Genomic DNA, 18962 nt, shown 5'->3' with positions numbered 1-18962 from the left:
GCCAAGGGAACAGCTCTTAGTCAAAAATGCAAATTGGAAGTGCAAGTATTTATTTAAAGTCATCATTTTACCTCATATTTAATGTCAGCCAAGCTCATGTTCATGCTGTTAGTGGGTATGTGGCTGTGATTAAAGTGGCTTTTTGGCAAAGGTTTTAAACTGAGGGTTGTGACCACTGAGGGCACCGTTTGCCGGTTGAACCATGGTCGTGATGTCCCACCACATAAAACACAAGAGCCATTATCCCAGGGCACTGTTCATATTAAATCATCCTGCTGGAGGTTTGAGTGTGTGGATTCTCATCTCTGAGGAGCTCAAGCCAGGGTTGTCTGATGACTGCACAGCAAAGCTCACCATGCAGAGAAATGGAGAGGGCAAAGCTCACCATGCAGAGAAATGGAGAGGGAGGAGCACCAGTTGTCACCTGATTCCATCAGCCTCTCAACCAATGCCCAAGATCCTGCTCCAGGTGCTGCACTGGTTGTGGTGTGTGCAGCAAAATGAGAATCTTGTGAGTCTGTGGCTGAAATTCGGTAATTAAAAATATTTGGGTTTGTTTCTTGCTTCCAATGGAGGAGGAGATCAGCAAAATGACACTTCCCTGGTCTCTTGACCACCACCACGTTTTAAGCTCTTCAGCAGTCCCACAGGTTAGAAGTGGAATTTCTACGCTGTGTTTGTGTTTGTAAGTGGTGATACATCACTAAGCACATCAACAATTAGCAAGCAGCTCACCTGATGAAGAGAAGGCGCAGTCAGAAAGCTGCTGCAGCCTGTCAGTGCTCAAGGACAAATAATGTACTTCACAGGGAATACACTTCAGCCAGGATAATTAGGGAGAACACAGACGAGAGCTGGATGGCTGATGGAGTTCCCCTCTGCTGCTGCTCTCAGAGGGCTCTCTTGAAAATCGGATCTGTAATGGATGTTATGCAGATTGGAAAGAAAATTTGAAACATGCGACTTTTTATCTGCTTTTGATGTTACATTCAGCCGCTTTCATCTCCGAGGATAAAAGTAATTGAACAATAATCCCAAGGAGAGTCAAATACACAAATCAATAAAGTGCTCTCGCAGGAGAATTTATTCTGATGAGCACACTGGTCCCTGACACCTCCCCAGGCTGCTGCGTTTCCATCAGGAGCCTTGTGCAGGCAGTGGGGCTGGACTGGGACAGGAACAATGAATGGGGCAGATGTGCTCTCTGAGCAGCACCAAACAGCAACAGCTTTTGGCCTCCTTTGAGTGACATTTTAAATCCTAATTGAGTGTTGAAAGCCTGTTACTGTCTTTTTATTTTTGTGTTCTTTTGGGAAGTGTAATGAAAGCAAAGGGCCAGTGCTTCCATTAGACACAGGAACAGTGCAGGCTGTTGTTGGGCTTCCTCCGCTGGGTGTTCTCCTGTCTTGTCTGTGATGGATGCAGGAATTTTCCATCCTTTGTGTTCCTTTTCTCTGCAGTGTTTTCCAGCAATCTGGGATTTTTTTTCTATTTTCATTTATTTTTCTTAACTGTTTGATATGCATTCTTTAATAAATCACAGAAGCACCGAATGGTTGGAAGGGACCACAGTGGGTGATCTTGTGCCCCCTCCCTGTCCCAGCAGGGTCATCCCAGAGCACATGGCACAGGATTGTGTGCAGACAGATCTGGAATATCCCCAGTGAGGGACACTCCACACCCCTTCTGGTCTCTGTTCAGTGCTGGGTCACTGCACAGCCAAGAAGTTCTTCCCCATGTTCAGGTGGAACTCGCTGGGCATCAGTTCCTGCCCATTCCTCTTGTGCCATGGCTGGGCCTCCCAAGCAGAGCCTGGTCCCTGCTCTGCCCCCTCCCTGCAGGCACTGCCAGCCATGGGGAGGACTAAACGTGTGTGTTTGTCTTGAAAGGGAAACTTGGGCTGCTGTGAGACACCAGGGCATGCAGGGCTTAGATGGGCTCTTCTTGGGCACTGTGTGTTGGCACAAATAATGCAAAATTCCTGTTGCACAACTAACCCAGAATTCCTTAATTCCAGCTGGACCCAACCCTTAATTGCTTCACTTCTTAGTGCTCACGCTCTTGGATTTTAAGTTTTTTAAGGGGTTTTCAATAGATGAAGGAAGAGAACGTGGTTGTATCTGTAAATCTTGAGAGAGCAGAGTTGAATGGGTGCCAGCTGGAGATTGTGGTTGTTTCTAATCTGCTTCTCAAGATAAATTACAACCATCTAGGGAGCAAATGCTCACACATCTCTGGTAGGGATATTGTTATTTTAATAGCCAGGCAGTAACTATTTTTCCTCTGTCCTTCTTTCTTGCCCTTTAGTCTGAACAAGAGGAAATCTTTAATGGCTTGAGAACAACTAACCATCCAATTGACTTTTTCAGCACTTGTTCTAGGTAGGAATATTGGAGGAAAATGAGATTAGAAACACAGAATGTTCTTTATATAAATTCAATGGTATAGTAAATGAACAAGAAGTGTCTCACCATAAATGCTGTTAAAACTTGCAGAGCTGTGGTGCCAAGCTGTGGCAGTAGCTATTGCAATGCTTCAGTAACCTATTAATAGATCTTTCCTTGGAAACTCTTTGCTTTCCTTAACACAATTCCAGCAAATGGATTTCCAATAAGCATCTCCCTCCTTTCTCCTCTTTCCATTTCCAAACAGGCTCTTTCAGGGCACAGTGGTGTGTTTGTGTGGAATGGCTTTACTGAGGAATGGAAAGGCAGGATCTGGATCAGTTCCCCGCATGAGCTTTGCAATCCCCCTGGAAAGTGTCGTGATCTGTATTTGGTGCCCAGAGCGTTGCTTAAGCTACTGAGGGGAAAACGAATCCCTTGGGCTTTCATTGGCAGCACTGTCTCATAGCCTGATCCTAATGGGGTGGAAATGAGCTCAGCTGCCGAATTCTGTTAAAAACATAGGCTTTTTTTTCACACTTGAATGCCCATCTGCTTCCTCCTAGCCTTGCTGTTGAAGCCATGGCAGCAAAGAATCAAGTCATAGTTGCTGAAAACAGAACACACTGCTTTTTTTCCACTTGGGTTCTTTCTTTATTTATTTATACACAGTAAGAAACTGCCAGTGGAAGAGACTCAATTCACCCAGAAAAAAACAACATTCTGAAGTATAAAGATCTTGATGTGGACAAATGAGCTTTCCCCTGACTTTTAGGGCATGACTAACTTGCTCATTAGCATTGTAGTTTTAAGTAGTGCTGTAAACCTCGTTTTACCCTCTCTGTTTCAGAAGCCACAGATGAGGGCAGGGCTCCCCCAGAACCAGATGTGGCTCTTGGCAGTCCAGCTTCATCCAGCTGTGATCCACGTGCATGCAGCTTGTCATTGCAAGGTCTTCCATGGGCTGCCATGGGTTTGTATTGGAACTGTTGGTTGTAGTAACAAACATGTCTGTCCCTGTGCTGAATTTACGTCCCCAGCTGGTGGGTGGCCACTTCTCTGCTCCTGCCTGTGGGATATGAAGGAAGGAAGCAGAGCTCCAACTCAGGCTCTGCATTTTCATCTACCTGTCAATGAGTAGTCAAGGTGCTGCATGATGTGGTTTATTGGACATGGTGGTATTTGTTCAAGGGTTGGACTTGATGATCTTGGGGGTCTTTTCCAACCTCAGTGATTTTATGACTGTTTTATGTTGCACAAACAGTCAGAAGCTCTGCTTCTACTTTTAGATTCTTCGTTAGGGTTGACCTTCCTGTCTGTGCTCATTAAAGCCAGGGCTCAATTTATACAGGACTAGGGAAGGAGAGGCTGAGGGGAGACCTTATCATGGTCTCATGAGGGAAGACAGAGGGGCATCTCCCATCTCTGCCCTCTGAGACCAGTGACAGGACCCAGGGAATGGCTGGAGCTGTGCCAGGGCAGGGTTAGGCTGGATCTCAGGAAAAGGTCCTTCCCTCAGAGGGTGGTGGGCACTGACCAGGCTCCCCAGGGCAGTGGGCACAGCCCCAAGGCTGCCAGAGCTCCAGGAACATCTGATGGCATCCTTGGTATTGTTTTGTGCAGAGCCAGGAGCTGGACTTGGTCCTTGTGGATCCCTCTCAGCTCAGGGTGTTCTGTGATTCTATGATATTTTTTAGTTCCCAGATGAATGTATCCCTATAGGACTGTGTAGGAAAGCTTATAAACTAAACACCAGCACACTTTGCATGGACATTGGGCTTCTTTCCATCCTCCATCATTTTCTGGTCTGAAGAAGGCAGAAAGTTTTCCTCTGGCACTCTGGTTTCATGCTCTGAGGGAGCTGCAGATGTTCCTCTGGCAGAGGACCTGTGCAGTGTGGGTGTCCACACGAGTTCGTGCTGTCAGGGCCCTTGTAGGAGACCTCCATGACTTAATTAAACCCTGCTAATACCCCTGTAAGACTGTGGCTGCACACTAATCGCTTGCTTTGCTATGCAAATGAGCTGAGAAGTGCTTTAAAGGATGTGTTCAGGACTCCACAGCAAATACGGATTAGAGAATGGGAAGTTACCGCTTTCTTTTAGCAGTGTCGTGCAAAAGGGCACAGCGATATTTGGATATTCTTGATGAGCAGGTCTAGTTCTTGGGGGTTTTTTTGCAAGTTTGGGGGGCTTTTTGGCTGATCTGCTTGTTTTAAAAAAAGACAAACGCAGAAGTTCCTCAAAGTTTATGAAGTAAGTGATCTGAAGTTCTCCTGAGAAATTATTTTCAAGGATAAAATCATCTTTGCTGTGGGGCTGGTGGGATATTCACCAGCTTCTCAGTCTTCCCGTTGGAGCAGTGCCTTGGCCTTGGAGAGTCCTTCCTCCTGCAGTGCATGAACCACCAGTCAAACCCCAGGAGAACTGTTTGGAACCAGAACAGCAGAGGTTTAGATGAGATATTAGGAAGAAAGACTTCCCTATGAGGATGTGAGGCCCTGGCACAGGTGCCCAGAGAAGCTGTGGCTGCCCCAACCCTGGGAGTGTCCAAGGCCAGGTTGGACAGGGCTTGGAGCAACCTGGGCTGGTGGGAGGTGTCCCTGCCCATGGCAGGGGTGGAGCACCATGGTCTCTAAGGTCCATTCCAACCCAAAGTTTTCTGTGCTTCTGTTTCTGATAATGGAAAGCTGTAGGTGTGCAGGTGGCAGCAGGGACATTACAGGGGTTGGGAGCAGTTTGGCTTCATTTCAAATGGAGTCATTTTCTGAGCAGACAATTAATCCACTGCATTTAAAAATAATTGTCAAAAAGGCTGCTGAGTTTAAAGAGTGATGCTTGGACTAAGAGAATGGTTTGGATTTCAGTGAGATTTTAAAACGTGTGTTGGGGGGAATCAACAAGACTGCTCCAGTCCTGACACTGCTCTGTGTTCAGATTACACAAAGAGCCCTGGCTGGGTTAGGAGAGACACATTTTATAGGCTTGACAGTGTTTCTGAAGAACTGGATTATCTGTATTTTCTTGTACATAATTCCTGTATTGAAATCTTTTAAGGGTATTTTCGTAGTGTCAGACTGATCAGATATAAATGGTGTTCAAGAAGTGCTGCTCCTGCCCCTCACCCTCAGCTCTCATTTCCCTCTGGCATGAAGTTCTACTTTATTCTTGTTTGTGCTGAAATGCAAACACAGCCTGGAAAAAGGGTGATTATTGGGCTAAGTGCAGTGCATTGATTTTGCTCAGAGCAAACTCCTATCTGTCCTCCACTGCCCAAAGAGTGTCTCTAGCATTTGGAAATGCACATTTGTTCCAATATGTACATTCCTGTAGGAGTTAACCATCCATGGCCTTAATGCCATTGCACTGCTGACTCCAACACCCTGTGCAAGGAGGACATGAGCATGAAATTGGAGTTAAACAGCTGCTCATAAATTGTGACTGGACCCTTTCTAAACATGTGTTTCTGGAATGCATTGCAACCAGAGCTCAGCTGCAGGAATTTCAATGGCTCTTAGTCTAGTTAAGGAAATAACTGGGAAAAGAAACCAGGTGACATGGATTAATGTCTGGGTCCTCTTTTCCACTGGCTCAACTTCCAAGCATTTGCTCCTGAGGAATCCCCATTTGCCCAACCTCATCATTACTGTGGTTGGGGCATATTCTGTGCTGCTCCAAGTAATGATCCAGTCTTAGCTTTCTCAGAAATTGGAGATTTTAGGATTGGTTTTACTGGGGTTTCATTAATATTACTATTATTATTTTTGTTATTATGATTACTATTACTGTTTTCTGCCAACGTGGCCTCCTGTAGAGAGCAACTCCCTGCAGATGCCATCAAGGCCATGGAATCAGCTGGGACCCATCACACAGAGATTCCTTGTGTCTGACTACCCACAGCTGGTGAAAAGGGGAGCCACTGCTACTCCTGAATCTTGAGAAAAATGGATAAGAGTCACAGAAAACCAGAATGGCTCAGCTTGGTTGGAAGGGACCACAGTGGTGCATCTGGTCCCACCTCACTGCCCCAGCAGAGCCATCCCAGAGCACATGGCACAGGATTGTGTGCAGACAGTTCTGGAATATCCCCAGTGAGGGACACTCCACACCCTCTCTGGTCTCTGCTCAGTGCTGGGTCACTGCACAGCCAAGAAGTTCTTCCCCGTGTTCAGGTGGAACTCGCTGGGCATCAGTTCCTGCCCGTTCCTCTTGTGCCATGGCTGGGTCCCCTGAGCAGAGCCTGGTCCCTGCTCTGCCCCCTCCCTGCAGGCACTGCCAGCCATGGGGAGGTCCCCTCTAGTGTCTCCTCTGGAGGCTGAACAGCCCCAGCTCCCTCAGCCTTGGCTGCTCCCAGAGATGCTCCAGGCCCTTCAGCATCTCCGCAGGCTGCGCTGGACCCGCTCCAGGAGCTCCGTGTCTGTCCCATGCTGAGGAGCCAGAGCTGGACGTGGCACTGCAGCTGTGCCTGCCAGGGCTGGGCACAGGGGCAGGGGCACCTCCCTGACCTGCAGTTCAGGACAATTTGGGTATTTCAGCAGCGCTCACAAAGCCAAGGGCTCATCAAGTAGTAGCTCCTTCTGCCAGACCAACACGTAGAAGCAGAAACATTTTTGTTCTTTGAAATTTTTGTTGCTGAAATGCAGGATTCTGAAAGGACACCGAGGATTTCCCTTGCAGGTTGCACTGACATAAAAGGAAAGCACAGTTAAAAATAAGACAAAACCTGTTGGCAAGAGCAGTGCTTTTCTCTGCTGCTCAGAATAATTGAACAGCCCCCTGACTGTGTAGAGGAAGCCTCTCTTTTCCCTACTATTTTGATTACCTTAGTTATTTTTATAGAGATAATTTATGTTTTGTCAGGAACTAGCTAGTGTGTTATTCTACATCTCTTCCACTTAGTCCATTTGAAGATAACAGCAAAGTACACAGAGGAAGAGGTAATACAATAAACGCATGTACATGTTAGTAAAACAAATAGTTAAAATAAATATGTATGCATAATAAAATAAATTTTTAAAAACAGGCATTTTACTTTTGTTTGACAAAAACCCAAGTGGTTTACCTGCTTTCTAATCTCACTTTCATTAGCATATTTAATTATGCTATTGTATTTAATTATCAAAATGCTCAGTAATGTACATTTTGTTCCCAGCCATACAATACCATTGCTCTGTGTACCCATGATAGATGTTTTTAATAAAATCAGTAATTACCCTTTATTGTTGTTTTAAATTGTTATTTTTAAGTTTGTTAGGGCACAATAGGTTTTAGGAATAAGAGAAAGAAAGCTTTCATTTTGCCATTTCATAATTTAATGGGGGAAAAAATTCCCTTTAAACAGTTGCTAATCAACTTTTTTTAAGAAGTGGTGCTTAATTATCTTGAAGTTGTTTCCAGGTGGAGGTTTGGCAGCTCAGCAGTGCTGGGGAGGCTGTTCTGGAGGCTCAGGTCCTGTTCTCCACAGCCTTTGCTGTCCTGTGCCCTTGGGCATGTGGCTGTGCATGTGACAGGCACATTTTGTAACCAGTGGAAAGGTCCAGGTAGGTCTGGGCTCCCTTTGAAGGCATTTGAGTTGTTTTTGTCTTGTTTTGTTTGGTTCTGTTTAACAAGGTAGAAGTCTGAGATTGCAGGATGTTTCATCATGAGCCACCAGTGTGCCCAGGTGGCCAATGGGATCCTGGCCTGGATCCAAACTAGCGTGGCCAGCAGGCCCAGGGCAGTGACCCTTCCCCTGGACTCTGCCTTGGGGAGGCCATACCTTGAGTGTTGTGTTCAGTTCTGGGCCCCTCAGTTGAGGCAAGAGATTGAGGGGCTGGAGCGGGGCCAGAGAAGAGCAACAAGGCTGGAGAAGGGACTGGAGCACAAGTGCTGTGGGGAGAGGCTGAGGGAGCTGGGGGTGTTTAGGCTGGAGAAGAGGAGGCTCAGAGGTGACCTCAGCACTGTCTGGAACTGCCTGAAGGGAAGTTGTGGCCAGGTGGGGGTTGGTCTCTTCTCCCAGGCACTCAGCAATAGGACAAGGGGGCACGATGGGCTCAAGCTCTGCCAGGGGAAATTGAAGTTGGAGATCAGAAAAAACTTCTTTGCAGAGAGAGTGCTCAGGCATTGGAATGGGCTGCCCAGAGAGGGGGTGGATTCCCCATCCCTGGAGGTTTTTCAACTGAGCTTGGCCGTGGCACTGAGTGCCATGATCTGGTAAAGGGACTGGAGTTGGACCAAGGGTTGGACTTGATGATCTCAGAGGTCTTTTCCAACCCAATCCATTCTATGATTCTGTGATTCATGGGATTTGTAATGCATCAAATACTTTCCTTTTTTTTAGTTTTCAAATCTCGGGTTTCTTTCAGTTCAGAATTGTAAGTAAAATTTGCCACCAAAGAAAAATGAAGATGATGTGCTATGAGTTGAACTAAAAAGATGGTGTTAACTGTTGAGAGAGCTCAGTCCCTGGCTTGTCTCAGCACATGCTCCATTTTCTAAGTTAGTTCAGATTTCTTTTGTAATAGCTTTATCTGTGTGGCAGCACTGCTTCCTCTTTAGTGCTCACAGAGTGCCCTGCAATAGCCTGATTCAGTTCATCAGCTCTAATGACACCTTTTTCTTTCTATGTGGCTTGGGCTTTACTTGGTTGTAGGCAACTCACAAACAGGTTGTTTGTTTTGTGGTGATTTTATTGTGTCAGTCTCACTCCTTTTTTCTCTTTTCTCTGTTTCAAGTCTTCCCTCAGAACGTGCCTTTCTGTATAATTGCCTCCTTTCAGCTCTGCCTGCACAGCTCCTGGACCAGTGATATGTGAAGTAGTGTAAAAGAAAGCAAAAATTAGATCCAAATATTAGGAAGATCTTTCTGCAGAGAAGGGCAAAGCCAATTTTCACAGTACTGAAAGATGAGTGAGCTCTGTTTAATCAGTGTTTTTATCTGTCATGTCTGTAAAGGTCTTTCTCCCCCATTTTGGCTCAGAGGCTTTGAGATGTGATGGGCAGCACTGCCTGAGCTGTGAGGCTCAGCAAAGGAACTGTCACACAGAGACATGGTGCCCTTGAGGGCTGGACAGAGCTGTCCATCATTCAGAATGTCCATGCATAGGACAAGGATTCAGAAAGTGTTTATGGGACAACTCATCTGTCAGGGGCTCTTTGGAGAGATGAACAGCACACGCTGTAGAGTTGCTGGTTTTATCCTCAACCATCACACACACTTGAATTTTGAATTTAAGGTGAATCACTGGAATGTTTGTGCTGTTTGTCTTGCTGCCTATTTTGATAATAGATGTGTTTCCCTAAACATGTTTCATCCTGTGAAAATATAAGGAGGAAGAGGAGGTGTAGGGAGCACAGGGGAGATAGAGAAGGTTTCAACTTTTATCTGATACCTGGAGCAAAATCATTGCTGGAGACATTGCTGTTTGTTTTTTCATGTGTAGAACAAGAACAATGTCTTTGAAAAATACAAAGGAAATCTCCTAACTGCTGATCCAAGGCCACGTTGGATGGGGTTTGGAGCAACCTGGGCTTGTGGAAGGTGTCCCTGCCCATGGCAGGGGGTGGGACTGGATGAGCTTTAAGGTCCCTGCCAGCCCAAGCCTTCCAGTGATTCTGTGAGAGGAGTTTGTTGTTGCTTGAAAAGTGGCCGCTGTTTCAATTCATTTATATATTTCAAATTGTTTGTATTCTATGCAGTTTCCACCATTCTGTGATCCTGCCAGATTTATATTCTGTAAAAGAAAACGAATTGAAATATTATTCTGGGTTACAGAGAGAGGCTGTACCGTGCTGGTAGTTGGGCAAACACAAGATTTGGTGGCCTCACTAACTACCAGTGCACCCAGTTTTCTACATATCTCCTCCCAGTGTGCCTGGGGACACCTCTGGGGTGCCCAGGTGCTGTTTGGCCTGTGCTGGTGGCAAGGACTGGGTGATGAGCTCTGGTGTGGCTGTGCTGGGGGAAGGCAGAAATCACACCTACAACCTCTTTGCTTTCTGTATCAGAAAGCATCAGTGCAGGATTCACACAGAGCTGCTGCTCATGTCACACTCCTTTTTCTTCCCTTTGTGCATTCTCAGCCTCTGTAACCTACTGCTGGGAAACAGAATTTAATCAGTGGACACCTGCACTGCTAATAAACTCTGCCTCCTGCTCTCCAGAGGGTCAGGAGACACAGGCACAGGGCCCCAGATGAGCACAGACACCTTCCACTCAGTGCCATGTCTTCACTGACAGCAGCAATTCTTGCAATTAGGCTCCTGCACAGGTAATTAACCCGGGGGCAGCAGCTGATTGTCTGTGTTTAACTTCCTTCCTCAACTTGAGCTCTGTGTTCAAACCCCAGTGTCTCTCCACAGCTTCTTTCCTCTCTGTTCTCCTGCTGGAGGGGTATAAAGCCCTGACAATCGTTATTGATAATCTAAATTAACCTTTTCTTTTCTGTACCTCACCTTGAGCCTGGGGATTACAGTGAATAAAATGAGCTCTGTGACACTCAATAAGGAAAGAGCAAAACTGGCCATAAAAGTCCACTTTTCTGTAAAGGTTTGGTGGCAGGAGAAGTCTCTGAACGTCACTGTTGGGCCACCAGTGTGTCTTTACCTGGACTGAGGACAGAGTGCAGCACTGAAGGATCACTGGGAGAGTTTCCTTCATTGGAAAAGACCTCCAAGATCATCAAGTCCAACTGTTGATCCAGCACTGCCAAAGCCACCACTAAACCACGTCCCCAGGTGCCACATTGACACATCTTTTAAATGCCTCCAGGGATGGTGACTCCACCAGTTCCCTGGGCAGCTGTGCCAATGCCTGACCACCCTTTCCAGGAAGAAATTTTCCCTCATATCCAACATAAACCTCTCCTTGTTCAACCTGAGGCCATTCCTTCTCCTCCTGTCCCTGTTCCCTGGAGCAGAGCCCGACCCTTCGTGGCTTCCTGTTCCTGTTAGGGAGCTGCAGATGGAGCAAGAAGGTCCCCCCTGAGCCTCCTTTTCTCCAGGCTGAGCCCCCCCAGCTCCCTCAGCCTCTCCTTGTGCTCCAGACCCCTCTAGACTTCCACATCTCAAGGGCTTCAGAAAGATTCCTGGCTGCTGAGTGTTTGCAGCAGCCACCAGAGTAATGAGAGGTAGCAAAGCATCAGTGGGTGAGGGGGTATTGAAAATACTGTTCAGTCTTTGACTTTGATGTGAACTTTCAAAATGTAATTAATGCTTCAACCTGGCTGAAATGAAAATTCAGCATTTGCACAGTGAAATCCCAGAGAGTGCAATTTTCCTTGTGTGGGTTCAAGACTCTTTTTCATTGCTCTGGCCTCTTAAGAATTCCCTTTGGTTTTTCACCAAGGTCTCAGGACAATTAGGAAATTTTCCTTCAGTTTATGCAGGTTACACTGATTTTTTTTTTTTGTATCTGATTTCTTAAGTAGTGAATTGGGCCAGTCTGTTTCTGTCCTGCTTTGGTGGGTGTTTTGGTGCAGCTGAAGCTGAGATACTCACTGGCAGCTTTTGTGCCACTAAGTTTACTGATTTTCAGGTGTTTTCTTGCATTATTTGAAAGCTGTAATTCCAAGAATACAGAAATGGAGATGTTCATTGAGTTTCAAACATCACCATTACCAGATGGTTGTAGAAAAATTATGAAAAATGGGTGATGTTAGACAGTCATAGCCCAGGGACAGGCACTACAGACCTTTTGAGACTGAACACTTACAAAGCTGAGGTGCAAAAGGAATTACATGGAGAGGACAGTAGGACCTCTGTCCTTTGAAAACAGCAGTGCAAAAGCTCAGCTGTAAACATGAGGTCTCAATGGCTTCTGCTGCAGAGGAGATCACTGTGGCAACAGCAAAACGTTTTCAAAATTATATAGTCTCAGTTCTCAGAAAAATAAAAAAAAAGGAGATTGGAACTGAGGGAACTGGAGAGAATGTAAAGCTTTCCAGGGCCAGCTCCTGTTTGTTGACCTGATTCCAGTTTGATTTCTTTCTCTCTGAACCTAAAATGTAAGTAGTTTTTACATGCTAACTTACTCAGCTCTGCTCAAGAATACAGAAGGCCATCAGATAACAAGTCTCTACAACTGCACTCAGGGACAACCTCAGGATCTGGGTATTTGAGACCTGCACCCCCTCCCTGCTCTCCCTGGGAATTCTTACAGCATCAGGATCACTTTTTTCATTGGACAGGAAAATATCATGGTCAGACTGAGAACAGAGAGTCCTGGGGGGGGATGTGGTGTGTTCTGGGCTTGTGTGGTGGTGTCTGCACTGGCTGGTTTGGCTTCTTGCTTTGTAACCCACAGGTATCTGGAATTAATAGGCTGGTTGCTCTGGTGGAAAAGTTGTGTTGCAAAACCAAAGGCTCCTCAGGGTGTAGCTTACAGGTTTGACAGTAAAAGTTTGAGCAGGATTAGAATTTGGGTAGAAAAGGAAAAGGCAAATGTGAACGGGATGATAAAGGAAGATTATGTAACCTGCAGGTGTGTTCCCCAGGCCAGGGTTGGCCACATGACTTGGTGAGATGATGCTGGACCAGGTTGCTCCTTGCTGGTATAGTCAGCACATCTTGAAGTGATGAATCAGCAAACACCTTCTAAGTGCTGGTCATTCCATAACATAACTGACTTAAAACAACTGTAATTAAAAAAACCCCACAAAACAAACAACCAAAAAAGTATAGAATGAATATGGAATTTAATTACCATCTTCAGCTTCATCGTTGTCTTGGTGTGAAATGTTTTTGCTGTGTCTCAGCCACGTTCTGGGTGTGGGGCTGCAGGTGATTGCTTGGTGGAGTGGAGAGTTCAGAAGGTCAAGGACAAACATCTGCCTGTTGTTTTCAGGTTTTCTTTCTTTCCAATGCATCTTGGAATGAGGTTTGGGCTTACCTTTACTGGTGCAGAGTTTCATTTCACAGACCCCTGCAGTGCTCCAGGCTGGGCACAGAGTGGCTGGAGAGCAGCCAGGCAGAAGGACCTGGGGGGACTGAGGGACAGGAAGCTCAACAGGAGCCACCAGTGTGCCCAGGTGGCCAAGAAGGCCAATGGGATCCTGGCCTGGATCCAAACTAGCATGGCCAGCAGGCCCAGGGCAGTGACCCTTCCCCTGGACTCTGCCTTGGGGAGGCCACACCTTGAGTGTTGTGTTCAGTTCTGGGCCCCTCAGTTGAGGCAAGAGATTGAGGGGCTGGAGCGGGGCCAGAGAAGAGCAACGAGGCTGGAGAAGGGACTGGAGCACAAGTGCTGTGGGGAGAGGCTGAGGGAGCTGGGGGTGTTCAGCCTGGAGAAGAGGAGGCTCAGAGGTGACCTCAGCACTGTCTGGAACTGCCTGAAGGGAAGTTCTGGCCAGGTGGGGCTTGGTCCCTTCTCCCAGGCACTCAGCAATAGGACAAGGGGGCACGATGGGCTCAAGCTCTGCCAGGGGAAATTGAAGTTGGAGATCAGAAAAAAATTCTTTGCAGAGAGAGTGCTCAGGCATTGGAATGGGCTGCCCAGAGAGGGGGTGGATTCCCCATCCCTGGAGGTTTTTGAGGTGACCTTGGCCGTGGCACTGAGTGCCATGATCTGGTAAAGGGACTGGAGTTGGACCAAGGGTTGCACTTGATGATCTTGGAGGTCTTTTCCAACTTAATCGATTCTGTGATTCTCTTGTTCACCTCATTTATCCACACAATTCATCTACAAAAATGTACATTTTGTGTTTTTATAGTACATGAATGCTAAGTATATATGTGCATATCCATGCATAGAAACTTCCTAACCTCTAAATTACTCCCTTTTTTTCCACACAGAGTAGTAAATACTGTCATTTAGGAGGTGTTTTCTGGGTGCTGAGGGACTGACATGATTTATATGGAAACCTAAACCACTTGCTAACTTTAGACCCCTGGTCTTTTAATATCCATCCTCTTTCCAAAGTGTCTGCATGTGTGTGTGTCTATATAAAGATGAAGAACATTTTCCCATTGCCAGTCTTTATGGGATTTTTAGCAGTAATACAGAATCTGTAGGTAGTTACAGTGTATTTTCTGCTGATGCAGCAGCAGGATGGCTGGTGGGTGCTTTACCATCAAGAATTACTAGAAGGCTTTTTTTTCCCACTTGAATTAATTTCAAATAAGTGTGACTAGTATTCAAGAGTCCTTCCAACTTCTTTGTTCCCATGAAAATGTTCCTTCCATACGTTAAAGTCATGAGAGAACATGAGAAGTGGGCAGGACCCTGAATTGTGCTATAAATCAAGAAACTTTAGGAGAAATTATATGTTTTCTAATTACCTTGCTTGGATATGTGTTGAGCAAAAAAGCAAATACAACTTGAGCTTTGTAAGTCAAAGAACTGTCAGATAAACAAACTATGACATCTGTAGTATTATCACCATCTGACTTATCTCAAACACTGATTTTACTCACTCATCCTTCATTCTTTATGTCTACATGTCTAGCAGTACATACATTTATATTTTATATAAAGGGCAGAGTGTAGTCAGAGCATTTGAGTTATGCTGTTAAAAATAAATTAAGGAACAGCAGGTGAAAATGATTCCTACACATGAATATTCAAAGTGTACCTCAGCCAGTTACTGTAGAAAGAATAATAAAGAGCAAAGAAACTTTGGTGGGACCAAGGCGTGGAGATGATCTGAAATAAAAGTTTTATTGGCACAAGGTTGAGATGACTCAGAAAACTTTGTCCAGGAATTGTAGGATCTGCTTGAACACCCCATTACCAGAACATTAAAGAATTTTAAAAAATGAGGGCACAGTAGCACTGTGATGTTCAAGTCCCACAATCAGGTTCTTTGTCTTAATTCTTGCTCTGCTGGGCTTCAGGCTCTGAGGAGAATGAGTTCAGGGGCAGCAGGGGGTGTAGGGGCTGCAGAGCTGAGGCACTTGAGTTCATTCCTTCTCTGGGGCCATTTTCTCTGTGTTTACATCAGTCCCAGGCACTCAGCAATAGGACAAGGGGGCACGATGGGCTCAAGCTCTGCCAGGGGAAATTGAAGTTGGAGATCAGAAAAAAAATCTTTGCAGAGAGAGTGCTCAGGGATTGGAATGGGCTGCCCAGAGAGGGGGTGGATTCCCCATCCCTGGAGGTTTTTCAACTGAGCTTGGCCGTGGCACTGAGTGCCATGATCTGGTAAATGGACTGGAGTTGGACCAGGGGTTGGACTCGATGATCTCGGAGGGCTTTTCCAACTCAATCGATTCTATGATTCTGTGATTCTGGGGTTGGACTCACAGAGGTTCTTGGTCACTGTCAAGCAGACCATCAATTACTATTATTTTTAAAGGGTATTTTTTCCTAAGGCTGAAGAAAATTTAATTTTCCCACCCCTTACCTGATGGGATCATGTTGCCATTGTCCAATTTAGTGAGATTTCACAGGAATCAGGAGCCATGACCTCTGTTCAGGGCCTTGGGAGAGTGGAGCTGATGCTCCTTCCCCATCACTCACACACAGTGCATGTAGGAATTGAATTACAATACTTGGAATGGAAAAAGTCCTGCCACAAGTGGACTTGTGAAGAAAATGAAGAAGCCACTTCTAATGCCTTAACAACTGAGGGTTTTAATGTTGTTTAAATCTGCAAAATGGTTTCTATTGTCTTTTTTGCAAAGTCACTGATTCTCCTTCCCAAGATCCCTTGAGATAGTTGCTGTCCAGGGGTCTGGAGGGAAGTTGGGACATGGATGTTCTCTACCCCTTTGCAGTTGGATGTAAATCCCCTGATTGCCATTGGCCCACAGCCAAGCCCCTTTTGTTTCCTGTTGGTGGGTTTTGGATCCCTCCAAGGTCCATATAAACGCTGACCTGTAGGAATAAACTCTCTCCTCCCTCTCCTGTGGTCTCTGTGTGGTCTAATGGACTAAGCCCTGGGACCTGGAGAACCACCAGGTGCACACAAGAACTTTCAGCACCAGGAAGTGCTGGGCTACTCTGGCCATACAGAACAAAGCCCTTTAATAGCTGACTGACCTTTTTGAGCCTCAAAGTGTAGCAATGCATTCTCAATACATGCCTTGGAGAATGTCATGCCAGAAATGGGCTGATGAGGAAAATACACCAGCCACTGAGAATGCTTTAACAACTGATGGTTTAAATGTGGTTTAAATGTACTAAATGTAAAAATTGCATAGTCACTGTCTTCTTCCCATAACCCCCTGCCAGGCCAGGGGGCTGGGAGAAGGACAGTGACCTCATGTTTCCTGAAACCCTTTCCCATTGAATGTAAATCCCCTTACTCGTATTGGCACAAATCCAGACTCCCCTCTTGTCCCTTATTGGTGAATTTGTATCCCTCCAAAGTCCATATAAACCTGTACCCCTGATCAAACTGCCTCTTTGTTCCTGCCTTCGCTGGAGGTCCCTGTGTGTCCTTTCTGGGGGCTCTCAGAGCCCACATGGTCGGGGTGAGCAGAGAGCACACACTTCTCCTGGGTTAATGGACTGATAATGCACGACCAGGAGCTCCCATATCATTGCAGATTCCTTCAGCACACAGCATAACGAGGCTACAAGAAACCAACCCTCATATCAAAGCATGTTTTTCCTCCTCTCTCTCCCCTCAGACCCCGTGCACGGGCCGCAGCACGTGGAGGTGGTGGACATCCGTGCGCGGCAGCTGACGCTGCAGTGGGAGCCCTTCGGCTACGCCGTGACGCGCTGCCACAGCTACAACCTCACCGTGAACTACCACTACGTGTTCAACCAGCAGAAGTTCGAGGCGGAGGAGCTCATCCAGACCTCTTCCCACTACACCCTGCGGGGCCTGCGGCCCTTCATGACCATCAGGCTGAGGTTGGCGCTCTCCAACCCCGAGGGCAAGATGGAAAGCGAGGAGCTGGTTGTGCAGACCGAGGAGGATGGTAAGTCAGGTTGGGTTTGCATCCCTGGGCCTTGGGGAAGACTCATGTTTGTGAGTTGTAAATAACAACATAACCCTCTGCCCCATGAGACTTGTAAATGGCTTCTCTGGACAGTGTAAAACTTGTAGGTGGAAATAATCCCTTTTCATAACCATGTTCTTGAAAAGACAAAGATCCCTGAAGTGCTTGGACATGACAAACACCAATCTGAGCAGTTCCCACAGAGCTGTAGGTTTAATTCCTTGTGTTCTGAACTACCCAGGAGCCACCCAGCAGCTTCCTTTATCATATGGGCAAATGTCCTCCTGGCATGTGTTGATTTTTCTTGTGCCTTCACAAAAAGAGATGTCCCCAAAAGAAGTAAAATGCCTTCTCTGCCAGAGTGTAGCTTTTCTTAATGTTGGTCTTCTGCACATCATATTTCATATAGATCTTAGAAACAAACTCAACTGGGTGTGAACTCTTCTGTTCTGGATACAAAAGAAGAGCTTTCTGGAAGAACTGATGGAAAATTTCAGTGTTGTTATCCCACCTGAGCTATTTCTGACCAAGGACTCTCATGCACTAAGAGCCTCCTTCCTGTCTAATGTGTAAAACACAAATTCTTCCTCAGCCTGAGCTGTAACAAGTTGCTGTCCTGAGCTGCTCTCAGCTGCAAGTGGCTCTTCCAACCCAATATATCATGTGGGGGACATGAAAGGATGGCAGATATTTCAGAAAAATGAGCAGGGTGTTACCAGACAGGCTTGGGAGTGCATTTGGTTAGTTATCTTGCACAGCATTAAAATTTTGCCTGAGTAGGTGGATTTTTTTAGCTGGCCTTGTAGCTCTAAGGAAATATAAATCTGACATCGTTACTCTGCTAAGCAAATCAATCTCTCCTGTTGATAAAGGTGTGCAGGGCAGTAGCACCTCCATGCCAAGGTGCAGTCTGGCTGTTCAGGTGGAGAGAGCTTTGCTGTTGTGTGGGCAGAGAAGGACAAAATAAATTCCCTGTTGCTGCTCTGCTGTGCTGGAATAAAACCATACTGAAATTAGCTCCGTGTTTTCATGGGTTCTAGTTTTATTTATCACTTAGTTGTTACATTAGAGTATCCTTATTTGAACCAAAAGTTGAGAAATAGGCCTTTCATATTGATGGTAATGGTAGTGCCTTTATGGATTTTAATTTTAAATTTTATTTATTTATTAATTCTTAATTCTGAACTCTCTGCCTGGCACCCTTTTGGTGTCTTCTCGTGTGTGTCCAGCTGGAGCTGGTGGTAGTTTTTAACACAGTTTGTTGGGCTGTTTTCCCCCCTGTAGTTCCTGGACCTGTTCCCTTGGAATCCATCCAGGGAGGACCTTTTGAAGAGAAGATCTATGTTCAGTGGAAGCCTCCAAATGAGACAAATGGCATCATTACACTCTATGAGGTGAGGAGAACAGATTGTTGTCAAGGAATGTGTGCCACAGGGCCCTTTGCATATGTGTGTAAGCCAATCCTGAGCTCTGAGAGTTTCCAGCAGGTGCTTAAAGAAGCCTGATTAAAATAGATAAGAATCTTCTAGATAGTCTGCTGCTATCACCGAGAAAGTTTTCCACTTTAACAGAAAAGATTTATTTCCAATATTTGTGGCAAAATGAGATCCACACATTCCCCCAGGTGCTCAGCTCCTGTGCTTTTTCCTTCTGTAGTAGCTCCAGGGTCTGTTTTCTTTCCTTTTCTTCTTTTCTTGAGGTAAAACACTGTT

General features: G+C 45.9%; 1 protein-coding gene across 10 annotated transcripts in view; it reads left to right on the top strand.

Annotated features, from left to right (window-relative positions):
* Nucleotides 1-18962, top strand: part of PTPRT (protein tyrosine phosphatase receptor type T) — a 503103-nt gene that overhangs the window by 286647 nt on the left and 197494 nt on the right. For all 10 annotated transcript variants that reach the window (XR_011699370.1, XR_011699371.1, XM_071573285.1 and 7 more), the window contains exons 8-9: nt 16933-17229; nt 18535-18644. Coding sequence is in view for 8 of the 10 variants with exons in the window: in XM_071573285.1 (XP_071429386.1) it covers nt 16933-17229; nt 18535-18644 (407 nt within the window). In the remaining 2 variants the exon portion in view is untranslated. The remainder of the gene's footprint in view (nt 1-16932; nt 17230-18534; nt 18645-18962) is intronic.

The sequence above is a fragment of the Pithys albifrons genome, chromosome 18 (genome assembly GCF_047495875.1).
Source record: "Pithys albifrons albifrons isolate INPA30051 chromosome 18, PitAlb_v1, whole genome shotgun sequence".
NCBI classification, from domain to species: Eukaryota; Metazoa; Chordata; class Aves; order Passeriformes; family Thamnophilidae; genus Pithys; species Pithys albifrons.
The sequence above is the reverse complement of the archived record's forward strand: the minus strand, read 5'-3'. Positions and strand labels throughout refer to the sequence as shown.